We start from the raw sequence: 22,899 nt of genomic DNA on the forward strand, positions 1-22,899 counted from the left end.
GGTGTAATAGTGTAATAAAAACATAACTGCTTCTCTTTCATGTGTCAGAATGACTCATTCCAGTTATCATAGTGGAGATCTGAGGGGCTAGGAGATATGCAAGACTTGCATAGGAAGGGAGTATTGTTTAATGGACCCAAAACTACAGCTGGTAGGAGGAAATCTGCCTTCAGTGGCAGATCTGAGGAGGTGGTTTACCTGCCTGAAGAACTTTTCTGCCCTTTGGTTGCTTTGGCAGAAGTCAGCACTTGCCTGGTTAGATGTATGTGAAGAATGTGGCTTCATCAAAAGCAGCATGGCCAGCAGATGGAGAGAGATGATTCTTCCTCTCTGCTCTGGTGGGATCTCACCTGAAGTACTGCATCCAGCTCTGGAACCCTCAACACAGAACCTGGTGGAGTGGGTCCAGAGGAGGGCCAGGAAAACAGTCAGGTGCTGGAGCACCTCTGCTACAAGGACAGGCTGAGGGAGCTGGGAGAAAGCTCCAGGCAGACCTAACAGAGGCCTTCCAGTGCCTGAAGGAGGCTACAGGAAGGCTGCACAGGGACTGGTTCCAGAGGCCTGCAGTGATAGCATGAGGGGCAATGGTTTGAAATTAGAGAAGAGAAGATTTAGATTGGATGTTAGGAATAAGTTCATTACCATGAGGGTGCTGAAACACTGGAACAGGTTGCCCAGGGAGGTGGTTTGAATCCCCATCCCTGCAGGTGTTTCAAAGAGGCAGAGGTGTGGTGCTGAGGGACATGATTTAGCACCACCCTTGCTAGGGTTAGAGAGAAGTTGGTTTCAATGATCTTAAAGACCTTTTCCAACCAAACCAAGTCTCTAATTCTCCAGCCACCCCCCTGTCTCATGTGAGCACAGAGCAGCCAGGTCCCTCTCCCCCACCCTGCAGGAGCCTGGGAAACATCAGACAGACATTCAAAGGATGATTATGTTTGATGGGGCTTTGAAATGGGCTTTAGGTGAAGCCCTTGGTGTTTACTGGGCAATTAAACATTTATTAGCCTCCATCCCAGTGCACTGGTTGCACTGTAAATAACAGCTTGATTGAAGTGAGGAGCAGGGGCAGCAGTTGCCCTTGGCACCCAGGTTTGTAAAAGGAAAAGTGGGGTAGGTGGTTTTTAAGACCTGGGTGGGGGAGGCATCACTGATGCTTTGGAGAGCAGAGGCAGATGAGATGGCAGCAAACTTGAGCTCCTCTCTATCATGAGGGAGTGCTGAAATCTCAGGGGGTGGGAGAATCGAAATTAAAAAAGGGCAGTGAGACACTGGCCTGGGTTGCCCAGAGAGGTGGTGGATGCTCTATCCCTGGAAACCAGGGACAAGTTGGATGGGACTTTGAGTAACCAGGTTTAGTTGAGGATGTCCCTGCTGGCTGCAGGGGAGTTGGGCACAATGACATTTGGAGGTCACTTCCCACCCAAACCATTCCATGATGATTCTATCCCTGCTCTTTGAAACAGAAGTCCTAAATGCCCTCACATCAGAAGGGTTTTGGGTCTGGATTTACTAAGGTTGCAGGAGGGTTCATACCTCTCCCTCTGTGCTGCCCTGAGGACCTCCTGGCTGTTCCCATGCTCAGCTGTGTGGTTTTGGCTTGGCATTGCCATCGTCAGGTCTTCCTTTCCCCTTCCCACCTTCACCGCTTTGACAGGGAGCAGAGAATCTGAGACATAGGCTCATGGGGTCTTGGCTGTAGCACCTAGTTGGCTGATGGGGTGGTTAATGGAGGACCAAGAAGGGATCACTGGTGTCGCTGGAAGGCTGCAGCCTGGTGATTCAATCCCTCTGAAGTCACTGAGATTGCAAAGCATGTAAATCTGGGTGGAATTTGCTGTTTTCCTAGCAAAGTTGGGATATTTGTTTGATTTGCATAGAAATTACTTCTGATAGGGCTCTCTGGATGTGGCTGAGCCTTCTAATCACACCCTTGCTCCTTGCAACACCAAAGTGAGTCTCCCTGTCCTCTCAGTTGAAATAATTCAACCAGAACATCAATTCCCTGGGAAGTACCCATGGTTGCTGGTGGGAATGAGTCAGGCAGGAGCGTGTCCTCGTGTGCCTGGGCCCTGCGGTGTGAGTGGAGAAAGGAGACAGGCTTGTTTTCACACTCGCTCCTTTGGAGGCCCTGACCTGTTCCTCTTCCACTGTGTAGAAGTCAGCAGGCTGAGGGGTAATTAGAGGGAGCCTGTTCTGCTACAAAGCAGGGCTGGGAAGCCACAGTGCCCTGAGCAAGCCTGGGGGATGCAGAGTTGGGCAGTGGGCGTCCGGGGAGCATTGCTGCACCATCAGGTAGAAGATGCTCTGCTGCCTGTGTCTGCAGAAGGTAACTCCTCTCTACCACAGCTGAAGATAAAGAAATTGTTTGTCTGTTTATCAGATCACAGAATGGTTTGGGTCAGAAAGGACCTTAAAGATCATCTTGTGCCAACCCCCTTGCTATGGGCAGAGACACCTTCCAACAGACCAGATTGCTCAAGGCCTTGGCCATCCTGGCCTTGACACCTCCAGGAATGAGGCATCCACAGCTTCTCTGGGCAACCTGTTCCAGGGTCTCACCACCCTCACAGTGAGGAATTTCTTCCTAATGTCTAATCTAAATCTACCTTTTTCAGTTTAACACCATCATCCCTTGTCCTATCACTACATGGCCTTGTAGAAAGTCTCTCTCCAGCTTTCTGAGTGGACCCTTCAGCTACTGAAAGGTCACCAGAAGGTCTCCCTGGAGCCTTCTCCAGGCTCAACAGCCCCAACTCTCTCAGCCTGGCCTCACAACAGAGGGCTTTCAGCCCTCCCATCACTGCTGTGGCCTCCTCTGGTCCTGCTCCAACAGTTTGTGCTGTGCTGAAGACTCCAGAACTGGCCCCAGCACTGCAGGTGGGACCTGATCAGAGCGGAGTAGAGGAAGACCTTTCCAGCTTCAGGACAACTGACATGTGTTTCTTGTTGTCCTCTTTGCAAAACTGAACAGTTTAAAGAGCAATTATTTGATTTTTTGGCTCCTGGTGTAGTAGCAGACTGTGTAGCCTTGAGTTGCTCCTTAAGTGGCCTGAGCTATGGTCTTCAGTCTTCTCCTGCAGGCTGGTGTACCTCCTGCAGGCTGGTGTACCTCCAGCTGTGCTTGTAATACTCTGAAAAACTTATTTTATATGGAGAGTGTGTCAGTGGTTGGGACAATCTCAGTCATATGGGACAGTCCCACTCACCCACAACATTTATGGTTGCACTCAATGATCTTAAAGGTTTTTTCATAGAATCATACAATGGTTTGGGTTGGAAGGGACCTCCAAAGGTCATCTAGTCCAGCCCCTCTGCAATGAGCAGGGACATCCTCAGCTAGATCAGGTTGCTCAGAGCCTTGTCAAGCCTGACCTTGAATATCTCCAGGGATGGGGCCTTAACTACCTCCTTGGGCAACCTGTTCCAGTCTTCTACCAGCCTCATGGTGCAGAACTTGTTCCTAACATCCAGTCTAAATCTGCTCTTCTCTAATTTCAAACTATTGTCCCTCATCCTATCACTGCAGGCCCTTGGAAGCTGCCCTTCTCCAACCCAAACGATTCTAGGATTGTAAAATGCAAGCAGCTGGGGCAGGCAGGAGGCTGCTCTGTGTGAACCACCTTGCTGGTCTCAGCCCCAGCTGTGACCTGGGTGTTTCTGTCTTTCAGGGCACGTTGAGACTACTCATCAGCCTTAGTAAGGATTGGTTGTGTGCCTCCCATCATCCTGCTGCCAGGTTCATCAAACACCTCTGAGCGGCACGTCGCGGAGGTGGACCCTCGAATGAGCGTCCCTTGCAAGGTACAGTAGACACAGAAAGGAGTTTGGGTAGGAAGCTGGGCCTGCTGGAGCCAAGGCAGGAGAGCAACAGCCCCCAGTGGGGCAGGGTATAAGAATTCCCCATGGATCCACATCTCACTTGTAACACCTGCGTGGTGGAATTTGTACTCCATCGTTCCCCTGTTTGATCTCCCAGAGTGTGGTCTTCATAGAGTGGGAGGTTGCCTTTGTTTCCATGTGAACTGTCACGAATCCAGTGTTTGCTGTTTTGTTACTTGGAAGAATCTTTCATTTTGGTAACATTCAGTTCGCTTTGTGAAGATTTGGGGTGGCAAATGTTTGCACTGTTTCTTAAGGGGTTTTTCTTGGTTACACGAACCAGGAGTAGGTCGAAGTTCACTGACCTGTGCTGTTGCCTTGGCACAGAAAGTCTGGCAGGAATTATGGAGGGGAAATTAAGATTATGGAGTAAGAAGGAAGGTGATGGAGTAAGAAGGAAAGTTGGGGCATAAGAAGGAAGGAAGATTATAGAGTAAGAAGGAAAGTCATGGAGTAAGAAGGAAGGTGATGGAGTAAGAAGGAAAGTTGGGGAATAAGAAGGAAAGAAGATTACAGAGTAAGAAGGAAAGTCATGGAGTAAGAAGGAAGGTGATGGAGTAAGAAGGAAAGTTGAGGAATAAGAAGGAAAGAAGATTACAGAGTAAGAAGGAAAGTCACGGAGTAAGAAGGAAGGAAGATTATGGAATGAGAAGGAATGCTACTCTGGACATGAGTGAATTAAAACCCCACATGCAGCAGGGAGTTTGTGGGCAGGTGTTCTGGTCAAAGTTCTCTCCGTGCTTTGACTTGAGGAAAAGTTTGAGGAATGCTTTTCAAAAGAAAATAAAAACCTGACTGTAGAGTTCCATGTTCATTATTTCAAAGGACCAAGATGGGTTTGATGCTAGGATGGTGTTGCCAGAGCAGCAGATGGAGATGTGCATGTGGAACCTGCTGAGTTTGATAAAGGAGGGCTTTTCTGAGGTATTTCCTGCTGCTGTGGCTGTCACAGATTCATCCTGTCTGCAGATGAAATTTGTGTGTGGGGTTTGATACTTCCGTAGAGCTTGCACATAGGGCCCTGCTGGCACAGGGCACTTCACAAACCTCTCCCATTTATGGGTTCAGAGACAACTTCTCTCAACTCTTTGCAAACGTGGTGTGACACCTCTGTACCAAAGGGAAGTGAAACAGGACTTTTATGGGTGACTAAACCTTTGAACTTGGATCATACTTAGTGATGGGTTTCAGAACCGTGGGTGTGATGAGTTTTAGAACTGTTGGTGTGGATGTATTGTGTCCACTTAACTGAAACACAGAACCACAGAATCCCAGCGTGGTGGGGGCTGGAAAGGACCTCTGGAGATTCTCCAGTCCAACCCCCCTGATAAAGCAGAGGCACCCACAGTAGGTTGCTCAGGACCACTGCACTGTCTCATCACTGTGAGCTTCCAGGGCTTTTGGGTCCATCCCAGCTTACCCTGCCACCACTGGGTTAGCTCAGGTTTTTCCACCATAGTTAATTTCATGATCCCAGGAGGTTTACAGGAAAGGTAGAGGGCAAAGTGTCCCCAGTGTTGTGCAAAACCTGCAATGAGAACAAGGGTAGGCTCATCTTCAGCCCAAGCCTGAGGTCACCAGGCTTGCCTGAGGCCAGTGTCAGCAGCTGTGTGGAGAGAAGTCACAGGAGCACAGGATGTGAGGGGTTGGAAGGGACCTCCAGAGATCATCGAGTCCAAGCCCCTGCCAGAGCAGGACCATGGAATCTAGCACAGGTTGCACAGGAACACATCCAGATGGGTCTTGAAGGTCTCCAGAGAAGGAGACTCCACAACCTCTCTGGGGAGCCTGTTCCAGTGCTCTGTGAGCCTCACAGTGAAGGAAATTCCTCCTCATGTTGAGGTGGAACCTCCTCTGTCGCAGTTTATATGGAGGGCATGGTTGGAGGGTGGTGCTTTTCAGGCTGTGCCAGCAGGAAGGGTAGCAGCTCAGGGGTGGCTTTGGAGGAAATGCAGCTTCCAAAGGCAGCAGAGGAGCCCAGGCTGTGCACAGCCACTCCATGCCCAGCAGCAGCTCAGGAGCTCCGTGTTTGGGATCGCTGCCAAGAGACCTTTCCTGGGAACTGCTGGGTGTGCAGTGCCAACAGCAGGGAGGGAGGTCTTGGTTGGAGCTTGAGGTGATAAAACCACGGAGGGTTTGGCAGGGCTGTGTGCTTGGATGCCTTGCTCTTGGCCTTTCTCACTTGTGTGTATAGGTGAACCCCTGCCTGGGCTGGCTCAGAAACTTCCATCTGACTTGGTGGCAAGCTGAGTTTTCCACTGAATAGGGAAGGTTTGGGGGAGTGAAACGACTCTCTCTTTTTGGATAGAATCTTCCAACTTGTTGGCTACCTCCAGTATACCTCTCAGAGTCAAACTGGTGCTAAACCTACCCCATAGGGTCATTCATTTTTCTTCCACATGTTCTTCTCCCACATCTTCCCTCCCTGATATGTAGTCTTGCTGTTTGTGTTACCTCTTGGCCTGTAAGAGAGAAGGGCAGTGAAGGTCACCTCCCTGCCTGGGACTCTCCAAGACCCAACATCCTTTGTTTTTTCTGGTAAATCTCATTTGGGCAGAAGGGGTAAGGAGGGGATGAGTATGGAATATCTGGCTAGATCCAGCAGCAATTTGGTCAGTAGGAATCCATAAGTGCTGCTGCAGTGGAAGTGACACTGATCATGAAGAGGTTGCCCAGAGCAGTGGTGGAGTCACTGTCCCTGGAGGTGTTCAAAAAACATGTGGACATGGCAGTTAGAGACATGGTTTGATGGCTGTGGTGGTGTTTGGTTGATGGTTGAACCTGATGATCTTAGAGGGCTTTGGCAACCAAAACAACTCTATGATTCTATTGTTACTTGCCTTTCAGTTCCCCCAGCACACTTTCAGTTCTCCAGCACAGAGAGGTTTAGAGGCTCACAATGTATGACAAGACACAGAATCCCAGCATGTTGGGGACCTCTGAAGATCATCCAGTCCAACTCCCCTGCTAAAGCAGGGGCACCCACAGCAGCTTGCCCAGGGTCACAATGTCCAGGAGGGGTTGAAATCTCTGCAGAGAAGGAGACTCCACGACCTCTCTGGGCAGCCTGCTACAGGGCTCCAGCACCCTCACAGCAAAGAATTTTTTCCTCCTGGGTTCCAGTTTGTATCCATTGCCCCTTGTCCTGTCTCTGGGCATTACTGACAAGAGTCTGGCCCCATCCTCTTGCCCCCAACCCTTTAGCTGCTGACCAGCACTGAGAAGCTCCCCTCTCAGGCTGCTCTGTGAAGTTCTGTCACAGGGCAGAACACTTTTTGTGTTATTTTTTAATCTGAACCCAAGACATGGAGGAAGGAGAAAAAGTCACTGCAGCTCCTCAAGTCTTGGCCTGTATGATCACATAGACAGCAATGGTGTTTGGAGATGTGGTTTCTGCTGCCCCAATGGCTGCCAGGGAGCTTGAGAAGAAGGACTGAGAAATGGACAGAGCCATGGATGTCATCTGGAATGTCAGACAATCTTTAGCCTGGGTCAGAATTTCCTCAGCCTTTTATCTCTGTAGGTTCCCCATTGCTTTCTCTGAATCCCATCCTTCTGTATTTCGGGAAACATAACATTTATGTGGAGAAGGAAAGCAGGAAAGAACATCTCTTCCTTACTGCCAGGGCAGCATCCTCTTTTTTAAATCTCTGTGAGAGCAATTTGTCAGAAAACCCTGGGGGAAGTGGAAGAGCTGAGCCTAGCAGAGCCAAGCCGAGCTTGAACTTGGCTTGAGCTCATCCCTATCAGCAAGGTGCAGTGGGAGCAGCAATCTCCTTATCGGTGACTGCACAGGATCAGGAGAATTTCCCAAAGGTTGGGCTTCCTCCCTCAGTTTTGTTCTCTGAGGAGGCCCTGAGAAAGGCAGACAGACTGGGAAGTTGGTAGCTGCAGACAAGTGGCTGCACGCAGCAGGGTGCATGCCCACAGGTAGGTACACAGGGAGCCTTCCCAAAGAGCCCAGAACATGAGAAAATGCAGATAAAATCAAAAGGCAATTGAGCTTAATGAGGCTTGCAAGGCAGCTGGAGATGGGTTGGAATCTTGTGGGATTTCTGAGGCCTCCCAGGGCAATTTCAGACTGAGTGTTGGGAGGGAGGTTTGTTTGCTGTGGTCTCAGCTTGGACTGTCACCTCTGGCTGGTGTCAGATGATTACAGCTTTTGGGTCATGCATGACACAGATGTCACCACTGGAACAGAGTTTTCTTCTCATTGCAAATTCTCCTTTGAAGAACCATGTCCCTCAGCACCACATCTACACAGCAAAGACATTTTTCCTACTCTCCAGCCTAAACCTCCCCTGGTGCAACTTGAGGCCATTTCCTCTTGTCCTTGCGTTAGTTACTTCCGAGCCACGTTCCAAGAAGTCTTGGATATCTCTTTGGTTTCCAGAGGAATTGGGATGTGGCCAAACTCTTACAAATGCCAGATGCTGGATGCTCAGGGCTTTACAGGTGAGCTCGTGTGCAGTAACTGCATTTGAAATCCATCATGAGCGTAACCTGGCTTGTGTCCTCTGATGTCAGCTTGGGAAACAAGAGGATGAGCCTTGCTTTAACTCTAGAAGAACCCATAGCTTTGGAGATCTAGCAATGAGAGATCACACAACTGCATGGGACAGTGTTTGTTGCTGTGCCCTTCTATGAATTTATGCCAAGAAGTGCTCTACTAACCTCAGAATCTTGCCTGAACTAACCTTTGGGTCCACTAACACATAACAATGTACCAGCAAACACCTTATTGTACTCAGTTGCACTGCCCAGTTCTCATGCCACCAGCACAAGAAGGACATCAACCTGTTGGGGTTGGTCCAGAAGATCAGCAGAAGGCTGGAGAACCTCCCCTATGGGGCCAGGCTGTTCAGTTGGAGAAGAGAAGGCTCCAGGGAGACTTTAGAGCAGCCTTCCAATACCTGAAGGGAGCTACATTAAAGCTAGAGAGGGACATTTTACAAGGGCTTGTAGTGATAGGATGAGGAGCAATGGCTTTGAGCTGGAAGAGGGGAGATGTAGACTGGAGATTAGGAAGAAATTCTTGACAGCGAGGGTGGGGAGACACTGGAACAGGTTGCCCAGGGTGGTCGTGGATGCTCCCTCCCTGGAGGTGTTCAAGGCCAGGTTGGATGAGGCCTTGAGCAAGCTGGGCTGGTGGGAGGTGTCCCTGCCCATGGCACGAGATGATCTTTAAGGTCCCTTCCGCCCCAAACCATCCTGTGATTGTCTGACTTTGGTACCTTCAAGTGAGTATTTGGTCAGAGACATACTTCACCAGCAGAAGCAGTGGTGTTGTTCTAAAGATCCTTGGATTTATTCCCTCAAGATGGAAGATTTTTCTTCAAAGAGTCATGAATAAAACAAGACAGAGCCTCTTGAGGGTGTGAAGGGGAAATAATGCTAATAAAAAAGCCTTGGAATGGTCGTTCCCTCTGGCACCTTCACTCAGGTTCTGCCATCAGAGGAGGGCTTGTGGGAAGCGGGGGCGAGATGCAGGAGTCGATAGGACTGCCCCAAGGGTGAGAACTTCCAGTGCTGGGCCCCAGACGTTAATCTCTTTAATTCCAGCTCAACACTTCCCTAAGAGATAATTATTCTGTTTGATTAATCTGCGCAATGCCTCTAAAGCTCCTGAAGCCAGAATGCTCCACACGCGTTGGAGAATCCTACTGCAGCTCCTTCTCGGAGTATCTGGGAGCCTTTTGCTGTCCCTGGCAGCCTTCTGCTTGAACTTTGAGTAAGGTCAGCAGCAGCAAGTTTGCTGTTGATACAAAGCTGGGGTTAGGTGGCTGAAATACTGGGAGGCTGTGCTGCCATCCAGCAAGATCTAGACAGGCTGAAGAGCTGGAGGAAGGTGAACCTCATGAAGTTCAGTAAAGACAGGTGCAGAGTCCTGCATCTGGGGAGGAACAACACCAGGCATCAGTACAGACTAGGAGTTGTCCTGCTGGAATGCAGCTTCAAGGGGAAAGACCTTTGAGTCCTGGTGTACAGCAAGTTATCCATGAGACAGCAATGTGCTCTTGTGGCCAAGAGGGCAAATGGTAGTGTGGGATGCATCAAGACAAGCTTGTCCAGCAGGTCTAGGGAGGTTCTCCTCACCCTCTACTGTGCCCTGGTGAGATCATGCCTGGAATACTCTGTCCAGTTTTGGGCTCCCCAAATCAGCAGAGACAGGGATTCACTGGAGAGAGTCCAACAGAGAGCCATGAGGATGACTGGGGAACTTGAACGTCTCTCCTGTGAAGACAGGCTGAGAGCCCTGGGGCTGTTTAGTCTGGAGAAAAGAAAGCTAGAGGGGATCTGATCAACGTCCACAAGTCTCTGAGGAGTGGGTGTCAGGGTGAGGGTGGTGGTGCCCCGTGATAGGACGAGGAGCAGTGGGTACAAGCTGGAACACAGGAGACTGCAGCTCCATGCAAGGAGACACTTCACTCCAACCTCCTTTCAGGGAGCTGTAAAGAGCAAAATTGGCTTTGTAGGGTGATGCCAACTCCTTAGTCAAGCTCATGGCATTACAAAGCCTCGTGTGGAACACTGGGCAGTCATTGCTGCCCTCTGCTATGTCAGCCCCTGTCCTGTGTGCAGATGGCTTCCTCTCTGCTCACTCAAGAGGCACATGCTGCCTCTTTTCCAGGCATTAGCTGTGTAAATGCTGTCAGCACCCCTTGCCTGGAGACCTTGTGAGGAGCTGAAATCATGTTGCAAGCTGTGAAATGGAAGATTCAGCCCCACTTCAGTGCTGTGTGGTGGTGAGCAGCAGAACTAATGAGGCTCAGCATACTAATGAGGGAGGTGTTAGCCTTAAGTGCTGAGCCGAGGGTGTTCAGCTTCACCCCTGAAACCTTTCTTGGAGGCTGCTCCTCCTCTTGGGCTGAGCCTCGCAGGGTCCTCTGCAAACAACCAGCTCAGCATGGGCAGTGGCAGGGGAAAAAGCCCAACTTGATGACTTTCAGGGAAACAGCTCGGAAAATGAGATCTTCTCTGTAATTTATACAAGACCTTAAGGAAGGAAGGGGGAGGGATTGATGTGGAAATGGTTGTTCTTCCCTGGGGAGAAAGCAAAGATGAAAGAGAGAAGCCAGCAGGTTACCACAGGGATAGAAGAGAGGTGTTGACAACTCAGGATGTCATTTGGGGACATCTAAAATAGTGGTGTTTTCATTTATGGAGGACCCTTTCTCTAGCAGTCTCTATTTGGGTCACTGACATCTGATAATTTGAATTGCAAAATATGGATATGACAACATATCCATCTGGAGGGACCTGCACAGGTGTGAGTGGTGGGCATGTACAAACCTCTTGAAGTTGGGCAAGGCCAAGTGTGAGGTCCTGCACCTGGCCTGAAGCAACCCCCAGTATGGGGGATGAAGGTCTGGAGAGCAGCCCTGTGGAGAAGGACTTGGGGTGCTGGAGGGTGAAAAGCTGGACATGAGCTGGCACTGAGCACTCACAGCCCAGAGCCAGCCCTGTCCTGGGCTGATCCTCAGCAGCGTGGGCAGCAGGGGCAGGGAGAGGAATCTGCCCCTCTGCTGTGCTCTGTTGTGTGCTGGCCCCCCTGCAGTGCTGGGGCCAGCTCTGGAGTCCAGCACAGCAGAAACTTGGACCTGTTGGAGCAGGGCCAGAAGAGACCACAGCAGTGATGGGGAGGCTGGAAGCCCTCTGCTGTGAGGGGAAAATGCCCTGGGCAGAGCACCTGTCCAAGACAGTTTGGTAGCTCCTGTTAATTGGAGTTATTTCACACCAGCCCCTGGAGGCTGCCTAGGTTTGAAATAGCAAAGTTCTGAATTACCAGTGATGTAATGGCCAAATTCCTTAAAACCTAAGTGGTCTCCTGAAGATCCATTCTCTTGCTTTGGATGGTGTCCAAGAGCGAAGATGGTTTTAGTTTAGATGCCCTTAGCTGTAAAACCCGTGTTAAAAATCTCAAACACACAAATTCTTCTCTAATTGCCGGACAGCTCCACGTTTAGCTTTTATATCCCTGGGATGATGTTGATTTAGGGTTTACACAAGGGTTGTGAGGAGTGGCTGAGGGAACTAGGGTTGTACAGTCTGGAGAGAGGCTGAGGGGAGACCTTCTGGGTCTCTACAGCTCCCTGAAAGAAGATTGAAGCCACGTAGGGGTTGGTCTCTTCTTGCAAAGAACAAGACAAGTAAAAATAGCCTCAAGTTGCACCAGGAGAGGTTTGGGCTGGACATGAGGAATGATTTCTTCTCCAAAAGGGTTGTCAAGGCTTGGACCAGGCTGCCCAGGGCAGTGGTGGAGCCCCCATCCCTGGAGGGATTTTAAAGCTATGTAGATGTGGTGCTGAGGGACTGCTGGCAGTGCTGGGTTAATACTTGGATTTGATCTGGAAAGTCTTTTCCAACCTAAACCATTCTGTCAACCCATGATTTGCTTACACCAAGAGCAGGTTGCCTAACCAGACAGTGCAGAACTGGAAGCAGCTCATGAAGAGGACCCTGATGGGGTTTTAAGAGCCTGGTGGTAAATTACAGCACAGATGGGCTGCTGGCCACCAAGTTGCCAATCTAAATGCCCCAGGAGCACAATCCACTACAATTCTAGCAGCTTCCCTGGGCCAGGAAGCCCCCGTGGCTGTGTGTGGTGTTTTAACACACAATGTTATCTCTGCCTTTGTTACTGGGCTTTTATGTGCTGCAGGCAGGGTGGGGCTGAGCCTGGTGGCAATGGTCAGCCCTCTCCTGTGCTTAATTTAGATTCTGAGTGCTGTCCTTCAGGATGGAGTGAGGAACAAGAATTATTCATGCTATTGTAGTGCTGTCACCTCTCTGCTGTGGGCAGGTGGCTACAGCACAGCCCAGGTCCCCCAAGATTGCCCAAGTCATGGGTTTACCTCCCAAAAAAATCTCATTCACTCAAGCTTTGGCCTTTTTTCCTGCTTACACAGATTCACAGATTGCATTGGGTTGGAAAGGACCCTCAAAGGTCATCTTATCCAACCCCTTTACAGTCAGCAGGGACATCTCCACCTACATCAGGCCACCCAGGGCCACATCAAGTCTGATCTTGAATGTCTCCAGTGATGGGGCCTCAACCACATCCCTGGGCAACCTGCTCCATTGTTTTACCACTCTGATTGTGAAGAACTTCTTGATGCCCAACCTGAATCTCTCCTGCTCCTGTTTCAAACCATTGTCCCTCTTCCCATCACTGCAAGCGCTCCCAAACAGTCCTTCCCCAGCCTTTCTGTAGGTCCCCTTCAGCTGTCAAAATGTAGCAGTTACACACTGGAAAGTTCTGAGAATCTTAATGGATGGATGTATCTGAAAGCAAACCCTGCTCCTGGAGGCGTGTCTGTCTGTGTAGGCTCCCACCCAGCTGAGTAGCTGCTGAGAGAGAAGCTGAAATGTTCACAGAAACTCATCTCTGCCATAGTGACTTTAATTACTCTAAATTTCTCTTCTCTGAAGTGTGTTGTGGAAATGCAGTGGAGACTAGTGCAGAGTCCTTGGGTGGGAAGGCTCTACAGAGAGGTCTGGATTGCTGGGGTGCATTGATGAGCCAAAGCCAACAGGATTAGGTTCAATGAGTCTGAGAATCAGCTCCTGCACTTGGGTCACAAGAACCCTGTGAAGGCTCTGTGCTTTCCAGGTGGCTGGAAAGTTCCTGGTGGAAAAGGACTTGGGGATGTTGGTCTACAGCTGGCTGTACATGAGCCAGTGTGTGCCCACGTGGCCAAGAAGTCCAACACCATCCTCACCTGTGTCAGCAATAGTGTGCCAGCAGGACCAGAAGGTGAGGAGATTTCCTTCTATCTCCAGGACCAGATGCCTGCTGCCCTTGGTGGGTCAGTGCTGATCAGTATCTAAAGGACAGGTGGCATGAGGATGAGACCAGACTCTTTTCAGTGGTGCCCAGTGACAGGACAAGAGGCAATGGGCACAAACTGGAACCCAGGAGGAGAAACTTCAGTGTGAGGGTGCTGGAGCCCTGGAGCAGGCTGCCCAGAGAGGTTGTGGAGTCTCTTCTGGAGAGCTTCCTACCCCACCTGCACACTGTGCTCCTGGGCAAGCTGCTGTGGGTGCCCTGCTTTAGCCAGGCGGTTGGACTGGATATCTCCAGAGGTCTCTACTATTCTGTGTCCTCATGGGGCTGTTCTGCTGGAGCCTTTATCAGAGGGGAAACTAACGTGCAGGAGCTTCCTGGTGGGTTGAAATGCATCCTTTAGTCCCCATTTAAAGTGAAGCAAGCTATGAACTGGCAGTTGGCTTTTGTGGAACCGGGAATGTCGCAGCCCTCTTCAGCTAGGAACAAACACAACCATTTTGCTGAGAATCAAACCTCTGCTTTGTACCTTCTGCTCAGCTCCCAACTCAGAAGCTCCTTTGCTGAAGACCATTTGCTTTTGCTGCAGCCACCCCGAGGAGGCTGAGCTCAGGAAGCAGCAGAGAGTTGGCTCAATTTTATTAGATCAAAAAAACCAAAACCCTCAACCCTTCTGTGAGTGCTCTTCATGCTGCACTTCCTCAGCTGAGGACTTCAAGTCTTTCACAAAACAGAGCCACATCCCATGGGGCCGCAGCCATCCTGGGGTGGTGGATTGAATGACTTAAGTCTCTTTTTTTGGTCTGCTCTGTGACTGCAGCTTTCATTTATTGCCTCCTCTGTAAACCACAGATATGTTTGTTATTTGCAATTGCATGGTCAGAAAAAAAAAAAAAGGCCTTTATTTGGATTGTGAAGTCATTCTTTCTCTTTGCCTTGCTGTTTGGTGCAGTGGAATCCTTTCATGAGGCTGGTGGAGAGAGCTGGGTTGAAAGAGCGTTTACAGGACATGTGATGGGCAGCTGTGGTACAAGCCCAAGGAAAGATAAGAATGGAGATTTTACACCTTCACTGAGACTGCTTAGGGCAGCATTCAGAGACTCATCACAGAATGAGAGAATTGTTTGGGTTGGAAGGAACCCTAAAGGTCATCTAGTTCCAACTTCCCTGCCAGGGGCAGGGACAGCTCCCACTAAAGCAGGTTGCTCAAGTCTTCATCCAGCCTGGTCTTAAACACTTCCAGGGATGCCCACAAATTCGCTGGGCAACCTGTTCCAGTGCCTCATCATCCTCAATAGTAGAGAACTTCTTCCTAATGTCCAATCTAAACTTACCCCACTCTAGGTATCCTAGCCTGCATCAGCAATGGTGTGGCCAGCAGGACCAGGGCAAAGATTGTGCCCCTGTACTCAGCACTGGTGAGGCCACACCTCAAATACTGGGCTCAGTTTTGGGTCTCTCACTACAAGAATGACCTTGAGGGGCTGGAGCAGGTACAAAGAAGGGCAGCAAAGTTGGTGAAGGGCCTTGAACACAAGTCCTATGAGGAACAGCTGAGGCATCTGGGTTTGTTTAATCTCCAGAGGAGGAGGCTGAGGTGAGACCTCACTGCCCTCTACAACTACCTAAAAGGAGGCTGGAGCCAGGTGGGGGTTGGTCTCTTCTCACATACAGCAAGTGACAGAACAAGAGGAATTGGCCTCAAGTTGTGTCAGGGAAAGTTTCACCTTGGAGATTAGGAGAAATTTCTTCCCAGAAGTGGTTCTCAGGCACTGGAGCAGGCTGCCCAGGGAGGTGGTGGAGTCCCCATCCCTGGAGGGATTTAAAAGACACATGGATGTGTTGCTGAGGGACATGGTTTAGTGGCAGTGGCTTAGCAGCAGTGGTGAGACTGTGAGCTCTAGGTGAGTGGTTGGACTTGAAGGTCTCTTCCAGCCTTGACAGTGCTATGATTCTATGGTTCTGTTCTATGACGATGCCCACCATAAGCATGTACCTCAGCTGAGCAAGCAGCCTGCTTGTTTGTCACTTAAAACCTGACACTGCCATTTTCCTGCATGTTTCATCCTTTCTCTGTTTCACATAACTGAATCTGATAGAGTCTGTTTTCATTTTCAGAGTGGGGAGAAACTTGTGGTCCAAATCTGGTGGTTAGTGGTCAAACACTTTCAACAAATTTAGCAAGTGGACTTCCATGTTGGTTTCTAAATGGTCAATCTCACATAACAGCAGAAGGCTGTGTGTTACCTGAGTGGTTTCCAGCAGTATGTAAAGCATGTGTGAAAGGGCATTCAGTGCCCAAAGAAGATGCAGTGGTTTAACCAAAAAACTGTGCTCTCTTCTCTAGAGGAGGCCACAGCAATGCTGGGAGGGCTGGAAGCCCTCTGCTGTGAGGCCAGGCTGAGAGAGTTGGGGTTGTGGAGCCTGGACAAGAGAAGGCTCCAGGGAGTCCTTCTGGTGGCCTTTCAGTAATTAAAGGGGCTGATAAGAAACAGAAGGACAGGAGGTAACACTTTTAAACTGCAGGAGGGGACATTCAGACTAGAGGGAAGGAAGAAACTCTTCACTGTCCCTCCACTGAGAGTTGTGAGACACTGTCCCAGGTTGCCCAGAGAAGCTGTGAATGACCCATCCCTGAAAGTGTTCCAGGTCAGGTTGGATGGGACTTGGAGTAACCAAGTTTAGTTGCAGATGTGCCTGCTGACTGCAGATGATCTTTGAAGGTCACTTCCAACCCAAACCATGTTTCTGTGACTGAAGCCACATCATCTCCATGCCCAGATACATCTGATGTCACTAATGCTTGAACTCAAGGGCCTTCTGATACATGTGACCTTGTTCATAATTGTCCCCTCCTGCTTGAAGGGTGGCCAGAGAGAAGCTAGAGGCAGTGACATCATTTAATAGTTCTTTAGCTTCCTTCCAGGCATTCAAGCTGGAGCAATAAAGAGGATTTAAAGCAGATGAAGGAGTTTTTAAAAGGCAATCCATTCCTCATGAGGCCTTCAGTGCTTTGGTGTTGTGAAGCCATGAAGCATTCAACCCTCCTCAAGCAACTCTAGACAAACCAGAAAACAGCAGGAAGCTGGTGCCTCTTTGGGGGCATAGTGCAATGCTTTTCCTAATCAAAACATTATTATTGAGCTGGGGCAACACTGGTCAAGTGATCACTTCATCTTCTCCCACTCAAACCTTCCCCTGTTGCCCCATTTGTCATTGGCTCCCCAGCCCACAGCTCCAGAGGCAGAGACACTCCATGAGTATAGTGGATATTAGGAAAAAAATCATTCCTGCAAGGGTGGTCAGGCACTGGAACAGGCTGCCCAGGGAAGTAGTGGAGTCACCATCCCTGGAGGTGTTTAAGAAACTTGTGGACATGGTTTAATGGCCATGGTGGTGTTAGGCTGACAGTTGGACTCAATCTTATAGGTCTGCTCCAACCAAAACAATTCTATGGTTCTATGATGGGTTGTGGCACTTTGCCACCATCCTTGCTGGTGACATCAAGAAAGTTCCTCTCCCTGCTGCTGCTGTTTAAGGTGAGGATAAAAGGCAGTATCTTAAAAAAAAAAAATAAGTTCTGAAGGTGGTGCTTGCAGGTAGTTCTCTTTGTTGTCAGTGGTGATATTATATCTCTCCAAGCTGTCTGTGCTCCTGATGCCCTTCTCCTCCTCTGAAGTCTAAAGCCTTTTGTGCAGCCTTTAGTGCCAGGCCTTCTGTGCAGTGTGAGCTTCCAGTCGTTATCACAGCAGCATCAAATGCTTTGGGGTGGAAGGGATCTTTAAAGGTCATCTAGTCCAAAGGGGTCTTTGAAAAAGGATCAAGTTTTGCATCAATGAAGAGATTCATGCAGCAGTGTGGTGTCTTCGATGGAAAAATTCCTGGGGACCTCAGAGATAATGGGAAGAGGAGAGCTGAGCAGCAGAGGGGTGGATCTGAGAACAGTCATTACAGTCATGGCATGGGTTGGGTTGGGAGGGACCATAAACCCCCCTGCAGTGAGCAGGGACATCTTCCACTAGATCAGGTTGCTCAGAGCCCCATCCAACCTGGCATTTGTTTGGATGTTAGAGAAAATTGTGTGGGCAGAGATAGTCTCAGAGCCCTGAACCTACAGCAGGAAGGCTTCTGATAGGTTTTCCCAAATGTTTTCAGGGTGAGTTGAGACCATGGGGGAGGTGAAATGATGCAGCTGTCAAAGTGCCTGCAGGTTCCCTTGCCAGGGGTGTAAACTGGATTTCTGGGCTTTGTGGAGTGGCTGTGGGGCAGTTATCTTAGAATCATAGAATGGGCTGGGCTAAAAGGGACCTCCAAAGATCATCCAGTCCAACTCCCTCTGCAGTCTGCAGGGACATCCTCAACTAGATCAGGTTGCTCAGAGCCCTGTCAAGCCTCACCTTGAATACCTCCAGAGATGGGGCCTCAACCACCTCTGTGGGCAACCTGTTCCAGTGTCCTGTTCCACCACCCTCATGGTAAAGAACTTATTTCTAACATCCAATCTAAATCTCCTCTAGCTTGAAGCCATTGCTCCTCTTCCCATCACTGCAGGCCTTTGTAAACAGTTTCTCTCCATCCTTCTTGTAGGCCCCCTTCAGGTACGATCACTGTTAGGAAGGTTATTAGCAGCTGGAAAAGCTGTGAGCACTGATGCTAGTACAAAACAAATCCCCACAGATTGGGAAAAAAAAACCCAACAAAATCCTAAACCCTCAATGCTTAAATTAGTTGTGCAGACAGAAGAGGGGGAGATGCCAGCACTGGGAGGAGCTTTGATACCCAGTGATGAAAAGCTGTTTCCTGAGGCTGGAAGGATGGATCCTGCAGGCTGGAGCAGCACAGGGTTGCTGCCTTTCCTCCTGCTCAGCACGTTCCCTTGTCACCAGCTTGTGTTTATTACTTCACTGGGGTTAGTACTTCCTCGTCGGTGCACAGGGATGTGGGAGGGGGAAGGAAATGCCACTGGCTTTCTTTGCAGGATGGGCAGCTGAAGAGCTGCAGCTCAGAGGCTGGCTGGAAGAGCTCTCTAAGAGCTCTCTCACCTGACATACTGGGTCCAGTTCTGGGCATCCCAGCCCAAGAAGGACAAGGAACTACTGGGGAGAGTCCAGCACGGGGCCACCAAGATGCTGAGGGGCCTGGAACATCTCTCACGTGAGGAAAGGCTGAGAGAGCTGGGGCTGGTTAGCCTGGAGAAGAGGAGGCTGAGAGGGCATCTTACTAATGCTTACAAATATCTCAGGGGTGGGTGTCAGGAAGGTGGGGCCAGACTCTTCTCAGTGGTCCCCAGTGACAGGACAAGAGGTAGTGGCTGTAAACTTGAACACAGGAAGCTCCATCTAAACATGGGAAGGAACTTCTTACTGTGAGGGTAGCAGAGCACTGGAACAGGCTGCCCAGAGAGGTGGTGGAGTCTCTGTCTCTGGAGACTTTCAAGGCCTGCCTGGATGTGTTCCTGTGTGACTGCCCTGGGGGATCCTGCTCTGGCAGGGGGGCTGGTCTTGATGATCTCTAGAAGTCCCTTCCAACCCCTACTGTTCATTGTTTCTGTGGTCTTAGCAGGGAGGGGAGAAATAAGGTGCTTCAGAGGAAGTTCCTGCAGGTACCCTTGGGTGCAGTAAGCCGAAACCCAGCGTTCAGGGTGCGGCAGAGGAAGATTGCAACCCATCCAGTTTGGTGTGTAACGTAACACACCATGGAAAAGGGCCTGCTGCCTTTTTGGTTTTTTTAACCTATTTTGTTTTAATGTTCAGCCTGTACGTTTTTGATGGTTTGTGGGCGCTCCCAAGGTCTTGCTGCCCAGGGGGAGTTGAAGGTAGCTGGGTTTTGTTTGCACTGGTGCCTCCAGAGCCCTGTTTCCCTTCACACAGTCACAATCAGGCAGGAAATGGGTTTGTTGTCCATGGAGCCAGCCTGGTTTTTCTCGACAGAAAAAGCTCCCTCCTGACTTTCTCCCTGGGAAGGTCTCCAGCTCTGCTCACCCCCACACTTCTGCATGCAATGCCCCCAGAGCAGTGTCAAGCCAAAGCTTCCCATCACCTGGCATCACCTGGCTCTGCTTGATGCTCTGTGTCGTTTTGCTACCTTAGACCTCCAAAAAAACCTCAGGCTCTCCCCTGCTTCTTTCCATATCACTGCACAAAATGTGGCTGTGTCACACCCACTGGCTTCCTCCGAGGCTTTACCCAGCACTGGACTCTGGGTGCCTTACATAAAGAGTTTGCTGCTGGGCAGTGGCAGCAGCAGGCTTCCCGACTGGCATGACCAGACTCTCAATGTGACATTCCCAACTGTAAAACACTCCCTGACAATAGCTGGTCTTGTTCAAAGAGAAGCAGAAATAATCAAGGGGATATTTTTGTTGGGTTTTTTTATCTTTTTTTTCTCTTTCTTTTTTTGTTTGGGGTTTTTTTTGTTTTGTTTTGTTTTATTTTGCAACCAGAACAAAATCTCCCCGGGCTGCCTGGGGGTGCTGCAGACTCTTTGCATGGGCAGTGCTGGAGAGGAAATGTAGCATGGGGGAGAGTCTTAGGAAAAGGCTGACATGGAAAAGGGGGAGAGGGGTCTTCAGGTTGTTATCTAGAAGGTTTTTGACATTGTGGCCCTGGCATGTCTCTTAAATGAGGTGTTGGAACCTGTGTTCTCTTGCACACCCTCTTCTATACAGAATCAGATCGTTCTCTCATCCATGTTTGTAGCGTGACAGGCTGACTCTGTGGCCCAAGCTGTAACTGCTGGTGGAATACTGGGGAGGACAGGCTCACAGTGTGGTTCAAGTGGTTAGGTAAGGCCTCAGGAAGTCTCCAGTCCAACCTCCTGCACAAAGCTGTGAGGCTGGGCCAGGCTGTTCAGGGCTTTATCCAGCTGAGTCTTGAAAACCTCCAGGGATGGAGATTTCACAACCTCTCTGGACAACCTGCTCAACTGCCCTCACCCTGGAAAAGCTTCTCCCTACAGATTGAACATCTCTTGTTTCATCTTCTGCCCATTGTCTCTCTCTTCTACCTGCCTCATACCCTCTCTCTTCTACCTGACCTCCTTGGAGATTAGGTCAACAGCTGGACTCGATCTTGAAGGTCTTTTTCAGCCCCTGTCTCACCTTGGGCTGGTAGTGGAGCGTGCCCAGAGAGCACACAGGGAAACTGTAGCTGTATTTGTGCAGCTACCATATCCCAAAAGTTTTCCCTTGTCTTTCCATGTGCACCTGGGTCTGTCCTACCTCCACTGTGTTCATAGATCAAAAGCAGGAGTGGGGAAGCTGTTTTGTCTTCATTTAGTCTTTGGCTTCCTTCACTTAGAATCAGCTACATTAAAATTACAATGAAAAATAATCATTTGTTGAAACTACCAAAAATCTGGGCTAGCAACTCAGTGAAATTTGGTCCCAGGCTATTAACCCATGTGGCTGGTGACTCACTTCTTAAAAAACAAGGAATTTGTTCTACTGAGGGTAGTGAGAGGCCCAGGTTGCCCAGAGAGGTGGTAGAGGCCTCTCAAGACTTAAAAAAGCCTGCAGGAAGGATGGGGACAGACTGTTTAGCAAGGCCTGTTGTGACAAGACAAAGGATGGTGAGCTGAAACTAAAAGAGAGATTCAGACTAGAGAAAAGAAAGACATTTTTTACACTGATGGTGGTGAGACCTTGGCCCAGATTGCCCAGAGAGGTGGGAGATGCCCCATCCCTGGAACCATCCCAGGTCAGGTTGCTTGGGGCTCTGAGCAGCCTGCTCTAGCTGCAGATGTCCCTTTAAAGGTCCCTTCCAACCCAAACTGGTTTGTGATTCTCTGATTCTTTCAGTAGAAAATACATATGTCTAAGATTTTTTTCTCTCAGTATCAATATTTCTCACTGTCAGTACATGACACCAGCAGTATTTTATCAATTAGGTGGCTTTTCAGTGCTGTCACCTGAATGTGGGGCAAAGCAATTGCTTGATTTCATCCCATTCTCTTCAATGTGACTTTTCTGTTCTTTCTCGTGATCCTTGCAAAAAAAATTCCAGAATGGCAGCTCTGGAGCAGCTTCTTTCTTGGTAATTTCTCCAGGACTGTGGAAATAAAGCAGTGAAATAAATTGTTTTGTGCATAAACATGCAGAGGAAAAAGCTTTTGTACATCTTAAGGCTGCAGCTGACCCCAAACCCATCTATTGAAATTGCATCTTTGTTAAAAAAAAAAAAAAGTCATTTAAATATGCTTATTTAAAAACAAAAAGCACACAAACTGCTCTAAAACTAGGCTTAAACTGAGAAAAAATGCTGCAGTAGTTGTGGCCGTGGCCAGACTCTGCTCAGCACGTGATGTGGGTATGAATGAGGCCTGGCAGTTTTGTCTCCAGGCTGGATTAGGCACAGTTGCTACTGGTTACTGCACAGCCCAGCTCAGCGAGGCTCTGCGCTGGGGCCGTCAGCCTCTGCCCTGAGAAAGCACTGCTGGGGCTGGGGAGCCCAGCGGGGAGGTGGCATCGTGCTGTGAGCAGGTGGTGTTGAGGTCTGCCTGAGATCATGGGCTTGTGGGATCATAGCATGGTTTGTTTGAGAAGGAAGGGACCTTTAAAGGTCAGCTAGTCCAACCCTGCTGCAGTCAGCAGGGACACCTGCAACTAGAGCAGCGTCCTGACCTGGAATGGATCCAGGGATGAGGCTTCTCCCACCTCTCTGGGCAACCTGAGGCAGTATCTCACCACCCTCAGGGTGAAAAATTTCTCTTATCTAGCCTAATCTCCCTTTTTCAGTTTCAAACCATCACCCCTTGTCCTGTCATTAAACTCCCTGATCAAGAGATTGCCCTCAGCTTTCTAATCAGAGAATCAGTAAGGTTGGAAAAGACCTCAAGGATCATCAAGTCCAACCTGTCACCCAAGACCTCATGACTACTAAACCATGGCACCAAGTGCCACCTCCAATCCCCTCTTGAACACCTGAATCAGCCCCTTGAAGCACTGAAAGGCTACCAGAAGGTCTCCCTGGAGTCTTCTCCTCTCCAGGCTCAACAACCCCAACTCTCTCAGCCTGACCTCACAGCAGAGGGCTTCCAGCCCTCCCAGCATTGCTGTGGCCTCCTCTGGCCCTGCTCCAACAGGTCCCTGTCTGTGCTGTGCTGAGCACTCCAGAGCTGCCCCAGCACTGCAGGGGGGTCTCAGCAGAGCACAGCAGAATCCCCTCCCTGCCCCTGCTGCCCACACTGCTGGGGATCAGCCCAGGACACAGCTGGCTCTGGGCTGTGAGTGC

At 49.7% G+C, this 22,899-nt stretch overlaps 1 protein-coding gene across 1 annotated transcript in view; it reads left to right on the top strand.

The window, feature by feature from the left end:
- Positions 1–3,771: 3,771 nt before the first annotated feature.
- Positions 3,772–22,899, top strand: part of PTPRA (protein tyrosine phosphatase receptor type A) — a 110,568-nt gene continuing 91,440 nt past the window's right edge. Inside the window, exon 1 of the mRNA XM_054391556.1 lies at positions 3,772–3,804. Within this exon, the coding sequence (XP_054247531.1) occupies positions 3,787–3,804 (18 nt within the window). The 5' untranslated portion in view covers positions 3,772–3,786. The remainder of the gene's footprint in view (positions 3,805–22,899) is intronic.

The sequence above is a fragment of the Indicator indicator genome, chromosome 23 (genome assembly GCF_027791375.1).
Source record: "Indicator indicator isolate 239-I01 chromosome 23, UM_Iind_1.1, whole genome shotgun sequence".
Lineage (NCBI taxonomy): Eukaryota > Metazoa > Chordata > Aves > Piciformes > Indicatoridae > Indicator > Indicator indicator.